Source organism: Cupressus sempervirens, chromosome 8, assembly GCF_028749045.1.
Source record: "Cupressus sempervirens isolate cs-2001-9-10 chromosome 8, ASM2874904v1, whole genome shotgun sequence".
Taxonomy (NCBI): Eukaryota; Viridiplantae; Streptophyta; class Pinopsida; order Cupressales; family Cupressaceae; genus Cupressus; species Cupressus sempervirens.
This window is the reverse complement of record NC_143125.1, coordinates 140881410-140894165: the sequence shown is the minus strand read 5'-3', so window position 1 is coordinate 140894165 and position 12756 is coordinate 140881410. Positions and strand designations below refer to the sequence as shown.

General features: G+C 34.0%; 1 protein-coding gene across 2 annotated transcripts in view; it reads left to right on the top strand.

The window, feature by feature from the left end:
• The window catches only part of LOC149541945 (uncharacterized), a 56591-nt gene extending 44039 nt beyond the window's left edge, over positions 1-12552 (top strand). Inside the window, exons 6-8 of one of the 2 annotated variants that reach the window (XM_089796144.1) lie at positions 10883-11207; positions 11449-11667; positions 12137-12552. In XM_089796144.1, the coding sequence (XP_089652270.1) occupies positions 10883-11207; positions 11449-11667; positions 12137-12214 (622 nt within the window). In that variant the 3' untranslated portion in view covers positions 12215-12552. Of the gene's footprint in view, positions 1-10882; positions 11208-11448; positions 11880-12136 lie in introns of those variants that run through there. The other variant, XM_089796143.1, reaches the window with a different exon arrangement.
• The last annotated feature ends 204 nt before the right edge of the window (positions 12553-12756 follow it).

The following is a 12756-nucleotide window of genomic DNA, read 5'->3' as shown; positions in this document are numbered from 1 at the left end:
AATTTAGAACTTTCTTGCCAAACTTTCGCACTTTAGTCGCTCGATTCTGTGCAGGCACAGATTCCGTGCACTAGATGGTTGGTGAAAGGGAACCTACGGTATTTCTTACGTGATAACTTGGCTTATATATAATTTCAATACGAGTCATTGCTATAAGTGGTACGACTTTTATATGTAGAATTAGATCTAATAGATAATATAAATAGTTTTGATTATACCATGATTTTGGTGTTATATGTTTTTATATTTCAATTTTTTTTAATTAAATTTTTTTGGGTCGACTATTTCATTTAGTTTGTATTGAATGACAACCTACCAAACACACATTAAACTAAATGTTTTTTTTCTTCAAATCATGAACACATGTTGGTTTATATATGATGTCTCATGAAATTTGAGCCTTAAGCCATCAATAGAAAATTTGATTTGTTGATTAGCTAGGGTCTACAAGAATACATGCCATTTTCTTTGAATTCATAATAGTAATTAGAATAGTTTATGTGCTACCCATAAAAGGCTATCATATTAATCCCTACCAAGATACTATTGCTTGAGAAAATCATTCATTTATATCTAAAATTTGTAATTGTAGGTGGTTCAACTTTGTTAGGAGCTCTCATTCACAATAAGTATTCACTCTTCCTTATTTTGAGGAAGAAAATTTTCAATGGTCAATAAAAGACTCTCATTTTAAAAATACTTCTTTATGCATTTTTATATAATAGATTATATATAATTTTAATTATGACATGATTGTAATGTAATATGTTTCTACACTAGATAGTTGATGAAAAGTGAACATTGTGATAATTTATGCATCATAGTTTGACTCTCTAAAATTGGAATAACGCTCATTGCCCTGAGTGATGCCACCTTTATACACAAAAAAATCTTTATAATAGGCCTACTAGACTCTGCAAACTATTTTGATTGTGGCATGATTTTAGCATAATTTGATTGGCCTTTGGGCCTTCCTTAAGATAAAGTGACATATCTAATTTATTTATTTACTTTTTAATAGTTTTTTATTTATTAAATGAGTTTTGAGAGACTCGGAATCCATCAAAATATTGTTGGTTTAGAATCAAAATGAAATCTTCTCATCATTTTCTTTTAATTATCAGTTTATACATGATGTCTCCTATACTCTCTTTTCAAGATCATCCTCTCGATAAAAATCTATGGGTCTATACTTCAATGAACTTTTTTGAGATCAAAATTAAGACTCTTGTACACCTTCTTCTAGAACAAAAAAGAATAATATTTTTATCCTTAAATAGAGTGAAACATTGTTTTGGTGAGTTACCATATTAAAATGTTTCATATTGCTATTAATTGCATTATCCAAGATGTTATTCATAAATTTGGGATTATTATAGGAAACAATGTTTTTGATATTAAAAAGCAACCAAAATAGGGGTTGACCCATAACAGAAATAAGGTTGAAGATTAGTTAGACGTCAATACCATATGATTAATCAACTCCCTTCCTTAATTTCAAAAACTCCCAGAATAACATATTTCTGTAATTAAACTTACTACATCTGCATCTATCAACTAACATGTTGTCATAAATTTACAAAACTAGCCCACTTTATATCTGTGGGCCCAAGCCAAGCCTAGTGATTAATAATAGAGAAGGCCCCATGGGCCAAGCAGTAACTAGTAAACAAAATAAACAACAAAAGAAAGACAAGAGATCAGGAGCTAATTCTCCTTCTTTTGATTGTTTGGGTTCTCTAGTAACACATGCAGCCAATCATATGCCAAAAAGCCATATAATGAATGGGTGGTCTCCATCTCCTTGGTGTTGTTTCTCTCCTCCTTCTCTACCAAAAAAAGATGAAGGGTAGTTTAAGAGGAATGCATCACACAAATAGAAAAGTTTGCAACCCTATTAAACTTGTCTACCAAGTCTTCATTTTTTTTGACAAATAAGTGATGGACTCCTTCAATTTTGAAAGATCTAGATTAACTAGAGGTTGTTTATCAATAGTAGCTTGAGACACATCCTTTCCCTCCTTTCAAGTATTACCCACACTAGTTTATCACCCTGAGCTTCCATTGTCTTCTCCACCCCCTAGTTCTAATCATCCATGTTAAGGATCCTAACATCTGAGAGGTAACCATCCCTTTCTCACCCCTATCACTTCCTTTCTCAAATCCATGGAATTTGTCTCAATTTTAAAGGTATCCAACACATGAGATGGGATTGGACAATCCTAGATGCCACAAATATCCTCTTCATTCTTTTCTTTACTAGTCATATTTTTCTCTTCCTTCTCTCCATAGTTTCTCCTTGTAGCTTTCCTTTTGTGTCTAGGGCTACCTTTCTTTCTACAGCCCTCTGTGGAATCATAACTAATAAGTTTTTTTCTTTACCAAGAGGGGTAGAGGGATTCTTAGCTTCCAATTTCTTACTAGACCTATTTGTTCCCCTCTTAGCAACAACACTAGTACTTTCCATGTCTAACACATCAATTTTCTCCATTTTGACCTTTCTTATTGTGGCAGAGAGTTCCTTGTCATCCTGGATTTTTCCTAAAGGGGACAAAGTTTGGGTAACATTAGTGATTTAAAGTGGGGAAGTGGTTGGGATAGGAATATGAGGGTTTAGGCGTTTGTGAAAATGGAATAGGAGAAACATCAAGGCTTGGTAGTAAATAGTGAAACTCTTACCCTATTCTCTCTTCTTAAAAATATTCCAAATACAATCCTCCATAGAATGCAATAGCAAGTAAGGAAAGTAGATAAATTCCCCTTTACCTATCCTCCATGGTGATGTATCTCATATCCACATAGAAAACCATATCCCTAAGTTAAGGCAACTTGTCTCGAGAAAATCCATTGTGAAAATGAACATGGGCCTTGTTAGGTCAAAAAAATTTCTCAAGCTTGTTTCATCTGCAACCCTTAGCTACTTTCTCCATCTTTTTCCTTTGAAAGGAAGGCTAGTAGTGTTAACAAGAAATTTCTTAGTAATTTTAGATAAATATCCATTCATAGTCACCTAGTATCTCTTCCATGAATAAAAAAATTGCCAAGAGACCTTCTCATCATGGTCTTCAATGCACTCCATAAATGGAATTATACCTTATTCCCACATGTAAGTTGAAGCATCCTTTGCTTTCTTAATGGCTTCTTCGATTTTGGGTGGCTCAATCCTAGCATTAGCACTCTCCATCTTATCTTCTTCTCCAAGCTCAATCATCAAATCATTAACAACTTATCTCATCTCAACAACCATACTACCTGAAAGCTCAAGCAATATGTGTAGAGAACCAAGAAGATAACTTTTTCTTTTGTGACAACAAAGTAAAATACTAACAAGGGATTTTTGCATGTGAGAGTGGAATAACAAATATTTTCTTCATGCCACCTCATCTTTATTTTGTAACCTTTCCATAAAAATGACTACTAAGAATTGGAAAGTTTCATTCTTTGGGATTGTAAAAAGTCATTCAAAATCTTGTCTTGGGTTACAGACCTACACTTAGCATAAAGGGTCATAATTAGGATATTTTTTACACTAATGATCTAGTTTAAAGTCATCATTCTAAAAACCCTAGCCTTGTAATTCACCAACATAAAAATGACTCCTATAAACCACTCATTTAAAATGGTCATCATTACATCAAAATATTTTCTTTTGAATGAGTGATAAAATAACTGCTGACAATTCATACTCCCGTTCCCAAGTTTGGTGATTGATTAGATAGTGTTCATATGACTCCAAGCTATTCATTACTTGATTCCCTTTGCGTTACACATAGCATCTATTTAATAACATTTGAGTGTCCCTTATTATTGTCATGCCATGCCAAATCATATTGCATACCACTTTAATTACCTCAATGACAAGTAAGGAATCTATCTCCACACCTAGTTTTTGAATTTCCCAACTAATATTAGTCTCCAACCCTAAGAGGAGATCCCCTCTACCTCATTACTAGACATATGACCATAATTACCCATATAACCCTTAATGTAATTTACTTATTCATCATAGATGGTCCCACTCGTAGCCACCTTACCATTTCTTCTTGATCCACCAAAATTAAGTTTCTACCTATTTGGGGGATAGGGGGTGGTTGGAGGGTGACTTCCATCTAGTACCCTTTCTTTTCAAGGCCTTTGTGTTATCCATTTTTCCCACTAGGTGAACTATATCCCACACCTCCACCCAAGTCTTGTCTACTTGTAATGGGGGGTGAGGGAGAGCTTCCATTTCCAATTCAGATTATATTATCTAATTAGGGCCATAGTTATTAGAAAGACCATCTCTAGGGGGGAGGGGGTAAATTTCTCTCTGAATATATGAGTATTTCACTCTTTCCATATTCCAACATATCTAGGGAGGGCGTCTCTCGATAGAATTTTGATAAGGGGGTGTTGGGTGGGACACTTCCAATTTAAATTAAATTGTTGAGAATAACTGTTCAAGAGCCAAGAGATCCCCATTTGATTAAATAGATCCTGATAGATTTGAATCAAGTATGCGCATTAAATTAGGAGTTGGGGGATCTACTCCTCTTCACAATTTCACATCACACACTAATTAACCATTCAAAAACCCCTCTTTTGGAGATTATCAATCATGAGGATACTATTATGCATCACAAACCAGTAGAATAAATTAATCTTGGGGAGGAAACAAGAATATCAAACCTCCCTCTAGTTTGAGGAGCCTCCCTCTCCAACAATACTATAATAGGTTGACTTCACATTGAAATCCCCCCAAGAGGTTTTTGTCCCAAATTACTTTATTTTTATTATTTACATCTAGGAAGGAAGGGATACAAGATTCTTTTAGAATATTTACCATTTCCTCATAGAGTGCTTTATCCATAAGGTTAAGATTGCTTATATTAAGAACTCTCTATTTTCCAGTCCCAATATAATTTACCAACTTGATCTCAAAGTTAATTTTCTAGTAATGGAAAGTCCCCAAACCATTTGTCATCCCAGAACCTAACCAAATTCCTATTTTTAATGTTCCATCTGACCCCACCCCTTAAGATATTCTTGCTCTTAACATTAGTCCAAGTCCATGATCCATTAGGGAGATCTTCATTTTATGAAACCTCATTAAAAGACCTTCCACATGGGTATTCAACTCCCATAATTTTGCGCCATCTAGCCACATCCTGAGCCACTCTTCATCCAATTTTATTCATGAATTCCTTATTTAAGTCCCCTATTCTCTCTAGGTTCAATCCCCCTTGATATTTTGGTTTGCACACTTTCTCCCAGCTCACAAGACTCATTTTCATTTTTTCCTCCATTCTTGACCATAGAAAATTTCTTTGAATTCTTTCTAGAATGTCTCTGAAATGGCTTGAGATCTTAAATAATGACAAAAAGTAAACCAAGATCCCTTGAACTAAGGCAACAATAAGTTGAATTTTCCTAGCACTATTAAGCACCTTACCATTCCATCTCACTGACTTCTTTCACATTCTTCTCACAATTGCATTTCAAAATTTAGGAGTAACTTCTTTCACTATGAGGGGGAGCCCAAGATAGGTGTCAGGGAGGGTTGCCTTTGACATTTTAGTTCCCTTGTTATCCTCTGTTGAATATCTAGATCTCCATGTTGAAGAAATACAACTTCTTGTTCTAATACTTTATATGATATCTTGAGAACTTCGCATATTGATTCAAAACTTTCTTAAAATCTTTGGCTTCCCTAATAGATGATAACCCATATAGGAATGTCTAATCAAAAAATTGTTGTAGTACTTTTGGTGAAGGATTCATAGAAAGGTTGACTCCCATAATATTTCCCTGGCTAGCCATGAAAGGAGCTTTTCTCCAAGGAATTTTGGCCACCATTATAAAGAAATAAGATGACAAAGGGTCCCCTTGTCAAAGGCCCCTTTTAGATTTATAGAGTTCCCCCAAGGACACACTGATGAGGACTAATAATTGAATCAAATTAATCATTTCCCCACTTAAAGAATTGAATTTCTCCATGAAGCCAAAATTTTCTCCTAACTTTATCATAAGCTTTTGAGAGATCAAGTTTCATAGCCATACCCAAATTTGGATTCATCTCCATGGATACAATCATAGAGCTTCATGATAGTATTTTTATTCTTATGTTTAGGGAGTGGCCTATGAAAGAAATCCATATTACTATCCCCTTCTGTAAGACATTGAACTCTAGATCTCTTCTTCCAGAAGACTTCTTCTCTTTCATTAATTTCCCTCCATTTCCTTCACCAAACCTTTTCATCCTCATGAGTAGCCATAGATAGGTTTTCCTTTTCCACACCCTCCTAAATCTCTTCTAATTTACCTTCTATCTCCTTCTTCTACTTGAAAATATCACCAAATGAAGACTTGTTCGAAATCATAACCTCTCTTCTAATATTTTCTAGCTTCTTGGCTATTCAAAACATAGTCATACCTTGGACTCCTATATTCCACCACTGAGTAACACAATCCCTAAATTAAGGATGGAAGGCCACATTATCTCATACTTAAAGGGTTCCTTCCTATGGGAACACATGTTCATCCATTTAAACAAGAGCATGGAGTGGTCTGAAATAGTCCTCGAGAATGCATGAAAGGAGGTGTAAGGAAGAATGTCCTAGTCAACTAAGATGAGCACTTTATCAAGCCTAACTTGGATAAGGTTATATCCCAAATGATTTTTGGACCAAGTATATGAGACTCCCTATAATTCCATACTAAAAAAATAATTTCTCTCAAGGAACCCATCCAAATCATGCATACTCTCTAAGAATTCCTAAAGTTTTTCAAGCTTTTTCTAAAGGGTACAAGGGAGTATTAAAATCTCCCACACAAATGATTTTAAAACCCTTGTAGTTGTCAATACATAAAGAGGCCTCCTCTGAAACTTGCAATCTCCCCCCTAGTATTTGGAGGATAAAAATTAATAAGAACATAGCTATTGACCTTATCAAAAAATGTCATAGCAAAAAAGTGAGGATGCCTATGGATCTGAACCCCATCAAGTCTATCGGGATTCCACATCATTGTGATCCCTTTGGAGACATCAACCACTTCACTATAGGAATATTTAGCACCTTTACTCATATAGCTTGCTATTTTATCCAAATTGTGTTTATTCATCTTAACCTCTTAAATGAGAATAATATCGACCTTATGATCATAGATCATATTTTTCAAAGAAAAATATTTCTGTTGGCTATTAAGGTCCCTTATATTCAATGTGATAAAAAGTGAGGATGCCTATGGATTTCAACCCCATTGAGTCTATTGGGATTCCACATCATTGTGATCCCTTTGGAGACATCAACCACATCACTGTAGGAATATTTAGCACCTTTACTCATATATCTTGCTATTTTATCAAAATTGTGTTTATTCATCTTAACCTCTTAAATGAGAATAATATCGACCTTATGATCATAGATCATATTTTTCAAAGAAAAATATTTCTATTGGCTATTAAGGTCCCTTATATTCAATGTGATAAAATTCATTTCTTACCTTTTTGAATGTCTTCCAAGGTCTTTTTCCTCCCACAAGGAATGTCTCGGGACATCACCTTTTTCCTTGTGACTCTTGTACGTATCCTACTAATTCTCATCTCCAAGCCCACATCCACCTTTGGTTGGCCATGAGTCTTCTTCTTGGGTTCCTACCATCCTCCACAAATAGTGAGAAGGGAATGGAAACAACCAGAGCTACCTAATCACATGGTAAAGAGATTATAAGAGTAGCCTTCTAAGCGGGGTGGTCTTCCCATTTGGTGGACATTAAAGGTGAGCTCTCCATGTTCTTCACTTTAGTCTATGGGGTAGTAAAAGAAGAAGATCTCTCCCGAAACCCATCCTTCCTTGATGGAGATGAAAGCACCTCCTATTAAAGCTTTATCTTTCTCCATGATATAGGTTTGAACCACCTCCTCACCTCCTATATCTAATGGGATCTCCCCTTCTTCAAGATGACCATTGGGGTCCTCCATATTACCAAGTTTCTTTGGAGAAGAGACAAGCTTCTCAATATTTTCTATAAAAGGGTAGCCCTACATATAGTTAGCCCACCTCTCTAACTCTTCCATAGGTAGCAGGGGTGGATTAGAAGCCACCCCTAAGGAACAACCTAAATCCCTATCCTTTGGCATACATTCTTCTTGTGTAGCCTATTTCCTTTCATTTTTCCTTCTTTATTCATTTTAGGCTTGAAGTTGGTGACCACATGGCCAAACTTCTTACATTTTTGGTGATATAAATTTGCATTCTCATAGATAATTGTCTATGTTGAAGACCCCCATTCATATTTTAATGTAATAATTCTTGGTATGGGTTTTCTCACAATCACATTGACATAGAACCTAGCGAAGCCCAACCAATATTTGTAAAGGGTGACAACATCCACCTTGATGTAGTGGCCAAAGGAGTCACCTATCCATTTGAAAACATTCTTATCCTAGTATTATAAGTGAAGGCCTGATAGTTGAACCCAGACTGATGATATTTCATGGATAAAACTCAACTTCCATTTTGCCAAAGCAATACAATGTTTACCATAGCTCCATGTTCCTGCCAAATGTAGTTTCAATCCTCATCAATAGAAATTTTGAATAAAGAGAGAGTGCCCACCATAGAAAAAATCTCCATCATTCCTTTTAACTTCCATTTTGTCGATACCTATCTCCTAACCATCTCAATGGTAGATTTGTAGGACATGAACCTACCCACCAAATTCACGAGGAAATCTTGAGAAATAGTTTCCACCCCTCAATCTAGAAGAAGGCTCTCTATACCATTATCTTTATGTGAAGCTATTTGAAGATCCATAAGTGGGCACTAGGGTCAAACTATCCCACTAGCACACTTTTCTATTTTGATTTCAGGATTTCAGCATTCCTAATTATCTTCTAGGCTAACCTTGAGACCAATTCTTTGAAGAAACACCAAATCATCTAAGATCCCCATATCAACCCTAGAAGTCAATAGCTTGTCAGTGTTGAAGGAAATCCTTGAGACAGGGGGGTCCCCATTTGCAGTGATGACAATAAGTAAATCCAGACAATGGAATTTTAGGTCTAGTAGGGACAAAACATCTAGAGAAGATCCCACCATGAGCGTAGGTTGAGGCTAGGACAAAGATGCATGTTATAGAGCCAAAAAATTCAAGTGTGTTTACTTTTATTTGTTTTACAATGTTTAATATCCTTATTATGAAAATTTTTTGTAAAGACTCATAATGTTATATTTTCAAACCATTTGACAATTACAAATTTCATAAGGACTACTTGTAGTTATCTCCTCTCTTGCATATGGTGCTACATTATACTGAAGATGGGTACATTGTCATCATCTCTAAGAACATGGTACAATATATTTCAAGCTATTTGGCCGACTATCCTAGAAAGGAAGCCTTCTCATTTTGTTTGATGTAATATTTTTCAACATCTACAAATTGGTTCTAAGGAAACTTATGTAGTGTGTTAAGGTGTTCTTAATGCTCATTTGGAAAATGATTGTATAAACCCATAAGGTGCACCAATTATAATCCAAAGTCTATGAGGGTAACTTAAGCATTAGTCTATGTGAGGGGTTGGATAAACCATTTTACCTATTTTGTAATTAAATTAGAAAATATCACGCTCCTTCTTTGAATATAGAAAATCTTTTGATATGTTTATTCAAGTTCATGGTATTTTCAAACCCCTTTTCCTTACAAAAATGTCAAGGTATATGATTTTCCTAGAATTTTGCTTGGATTTCCTTTTAAATAACCTTAGGCTTGGCATCCTTTTATGGTGGAACTAGTTTCAACACATGGAGGGAAATCAATTCTCTTCTATTTTCTCAATTTTATTTGATTCTAATTTTTTTAATTTATAATAAGGTGATAATTTATTCCAATCTATTTATGTATATGTAAATGCAAGAAAACAATGTTGCAGTTCAATTAAAAAATATTAAGTTTTTTAATTCATTGGCACAATGTCTTGTGCAATGCTTCTATAGCTCTTTGAACTTTTACCATTATTCTAGGTTGTTCATGGACTGTAATAATCACTCAAGACATAATCATACTACTTATGGAGACTATGATACACATTCTCATCCTTCACAATGTCTTGTATGATGATCAAATTAATTAATTCATTAAGAATGACCACTACACATATAGCAAGCTAACAACAGTAGTATGATAAATTATCCCCCCTTGTTGGGCTACTATATTGTCTAGCAAGGATAATTAACCCAACGATGAAAATAGATAAATAAAGATGATGGTATTCTATGTTAAAATCCTTCCATTGGTCTTCTGGATCTACCATTGTATGGATAAATGAAATGATTGAGACAATTTATTTCTTTGTCTAGTGCATTAGCCATTGCCTTGCAACTGTCCATATTTTATGATTTGTTTTAAGATTTTATATGATATATGGAGAAACAAGAATGAGCCAAGTCTACCTCCATTAAGAAATACTACATTAACTACCTTGTATTTTTCTGCTTCTAGTTTATGTTTTTGTCTATATTAAATTTATATATCTTGCTCAGTCTATTTGACTTAATTAGAAAGTGAATTTTAATCTTCTAAATATTTATTTTTTAAATTTTATATTAATTTTTTGAATTAATAACTTACCTTAATTTTAAAAAATTATTTAAACTTATAAACCTACTTACAACTACAATTAAGGAAAAATGATCACAACAGCTTACAACTTATATGTAAAACTACATATATCTCCCACTATCTTTCTTAATCTAAGCAATATTATTTTTCATCCTCCCTTTCTTTTTGTCCTCACGAATCATAATTTTTATTATATAATAGGATTCTATTGTATTAGCATTGGAGAATCTTCTCATTTCATTCATTTTCTACCACCTTATCTTCTATGTTTGCCCATGCACAGGTTGTTGACTGACGATGATGAATATTTTGGGAGGTCGGACAAATTAATTACAGATCTGAAAGGCAATAATTCAACATGTCAGCATGCATTAATAGGAAAAAGCAGTAAAAATCAAACTCAAAATGATAATTTGGAAGAAGGTTCGGTTATGAGTCAATGTCATATTCCTCCACCTAAATGCCGTGGACAATATAACATGAATCAAATTATACAAGACGTGTTTCATGAGCAAAGAAAATCATTCAAGCCTTCAGAGAAATCTTGTGCAAATGATAATTGTAACCAAGAAAATTTGAACCAGGCGTCATCACAGACAAGTTTCAAGGTCAGGTTTAATAGCTATTCCAATTTTCTTTAAAAATAAAATCCTACTAAATTCGTTCTCAAAGCTTTTTCTCCATATTAATGAAGATGATAGGTTACTTGTTTTGAATAAGTTTTAGATTCTTTATAGCAGTCTCTTTCCTTGAAATGTACACGAATAAATTTATTACAGCCTCTGATAGATAGATTAAATATTAAAGTCTTCTGATAGGTTCTTTTCTATTTATTATTTATTTTGACAGGCCAACAACTTTGAGAGTTTTCTTCGCTTGTTATTATCCAATGAGCAATGTCAACAAAGAAATGTTCAACAGCCATTAAAGTGGAGGGTCCATCAGGAACCATCATTGGTAGAAACACAGAATCATGAGAGTGGAAACGCAGCTACTACTCAACATAACAAAAAACAATGGGAGATTCCTGACAATGATTTCTCTCCTAACAAAATGATTAAATCTCCGGTAAGTCACAATGGATCAATTACTGGTGGAATTAGAACAGAAAATACTATTAACTTGGATTTGACAATGTCAATCTGACATATTATTTGCAATAGAATGGCATTCCATATTGTAAATATGATATGTAGTTTCATCATGAAGCTGTCGAACAAATAGATATTTTATACAGAATTTAATTGAAAAAGTAGGTTTATCAATTGCTTCATGACAAATCTGGTTGTGATGTCCAGTGTTCAACTTGAATTATCTATATGTATGGGATGTGCGTAATATTAAAACAACGAGTTAAAATATTTACAGAATGTAAACTTTCTTTTGAGAAAATGTAAATTTCCTCAACTTAAAACTTTCATTGGAAAATATAAATTTTTTACATCTAACAAAATTTAACTATATTCAAGTAATTTTAGGTTCTGCTGCCTGTAAATTTGAACTTGAAATTTGACGGTCATTTTGTTGAAATTTTTAGATAAATCTGGTTTGTTCTCCAGCCTTCCGTTGTCACCTCCCTGTTAGGAGCTCTCAGAAGTTAACAGCAGTTAGTTAATGCTGCTCAGATTTTAGCAGATCTGATTGAAGAATAATATCTTCAGCTGGCTTGTGCAGAACAGTCATATACTTTTATTTTTGATAGGTGAATTTGAAATTTAAGATTGTTGGGAAAAGATTTGTGGATAGCAAGTAGACAGAAGGAAACAATATTTTCATTCTTCATTAAGTCAAAGTGCGAGCAACAACAAAACGAAAATATTCAGTGTATGTGCAACAATACTGTGTGAGTTTTTGAGTTTGAATGTGCTGTGAGCAAGGATTTCTCTTAACATTCTCTGTAGGTGCCAGCGCGCAGATTTATGAGATCTTTGTGCAGCTCCACGTGTTTGGATGTTGATCTAGAATGCTTCAAGCTAGTTTGCAAATTGTAGATTAAATCAGTAGTTTATATTTCTGAGTTTATGGGTTTGCATTTTTATATTTGTAATAGTTTGTTTCAGATTTAATAGAAAGCAACAAAGAATTTTGCATGCTTTCATTCATCTGTTTTTGGAAAAAAGAGGGGTAAAAGTTTATTAAGACAGAAAGGATTACAAC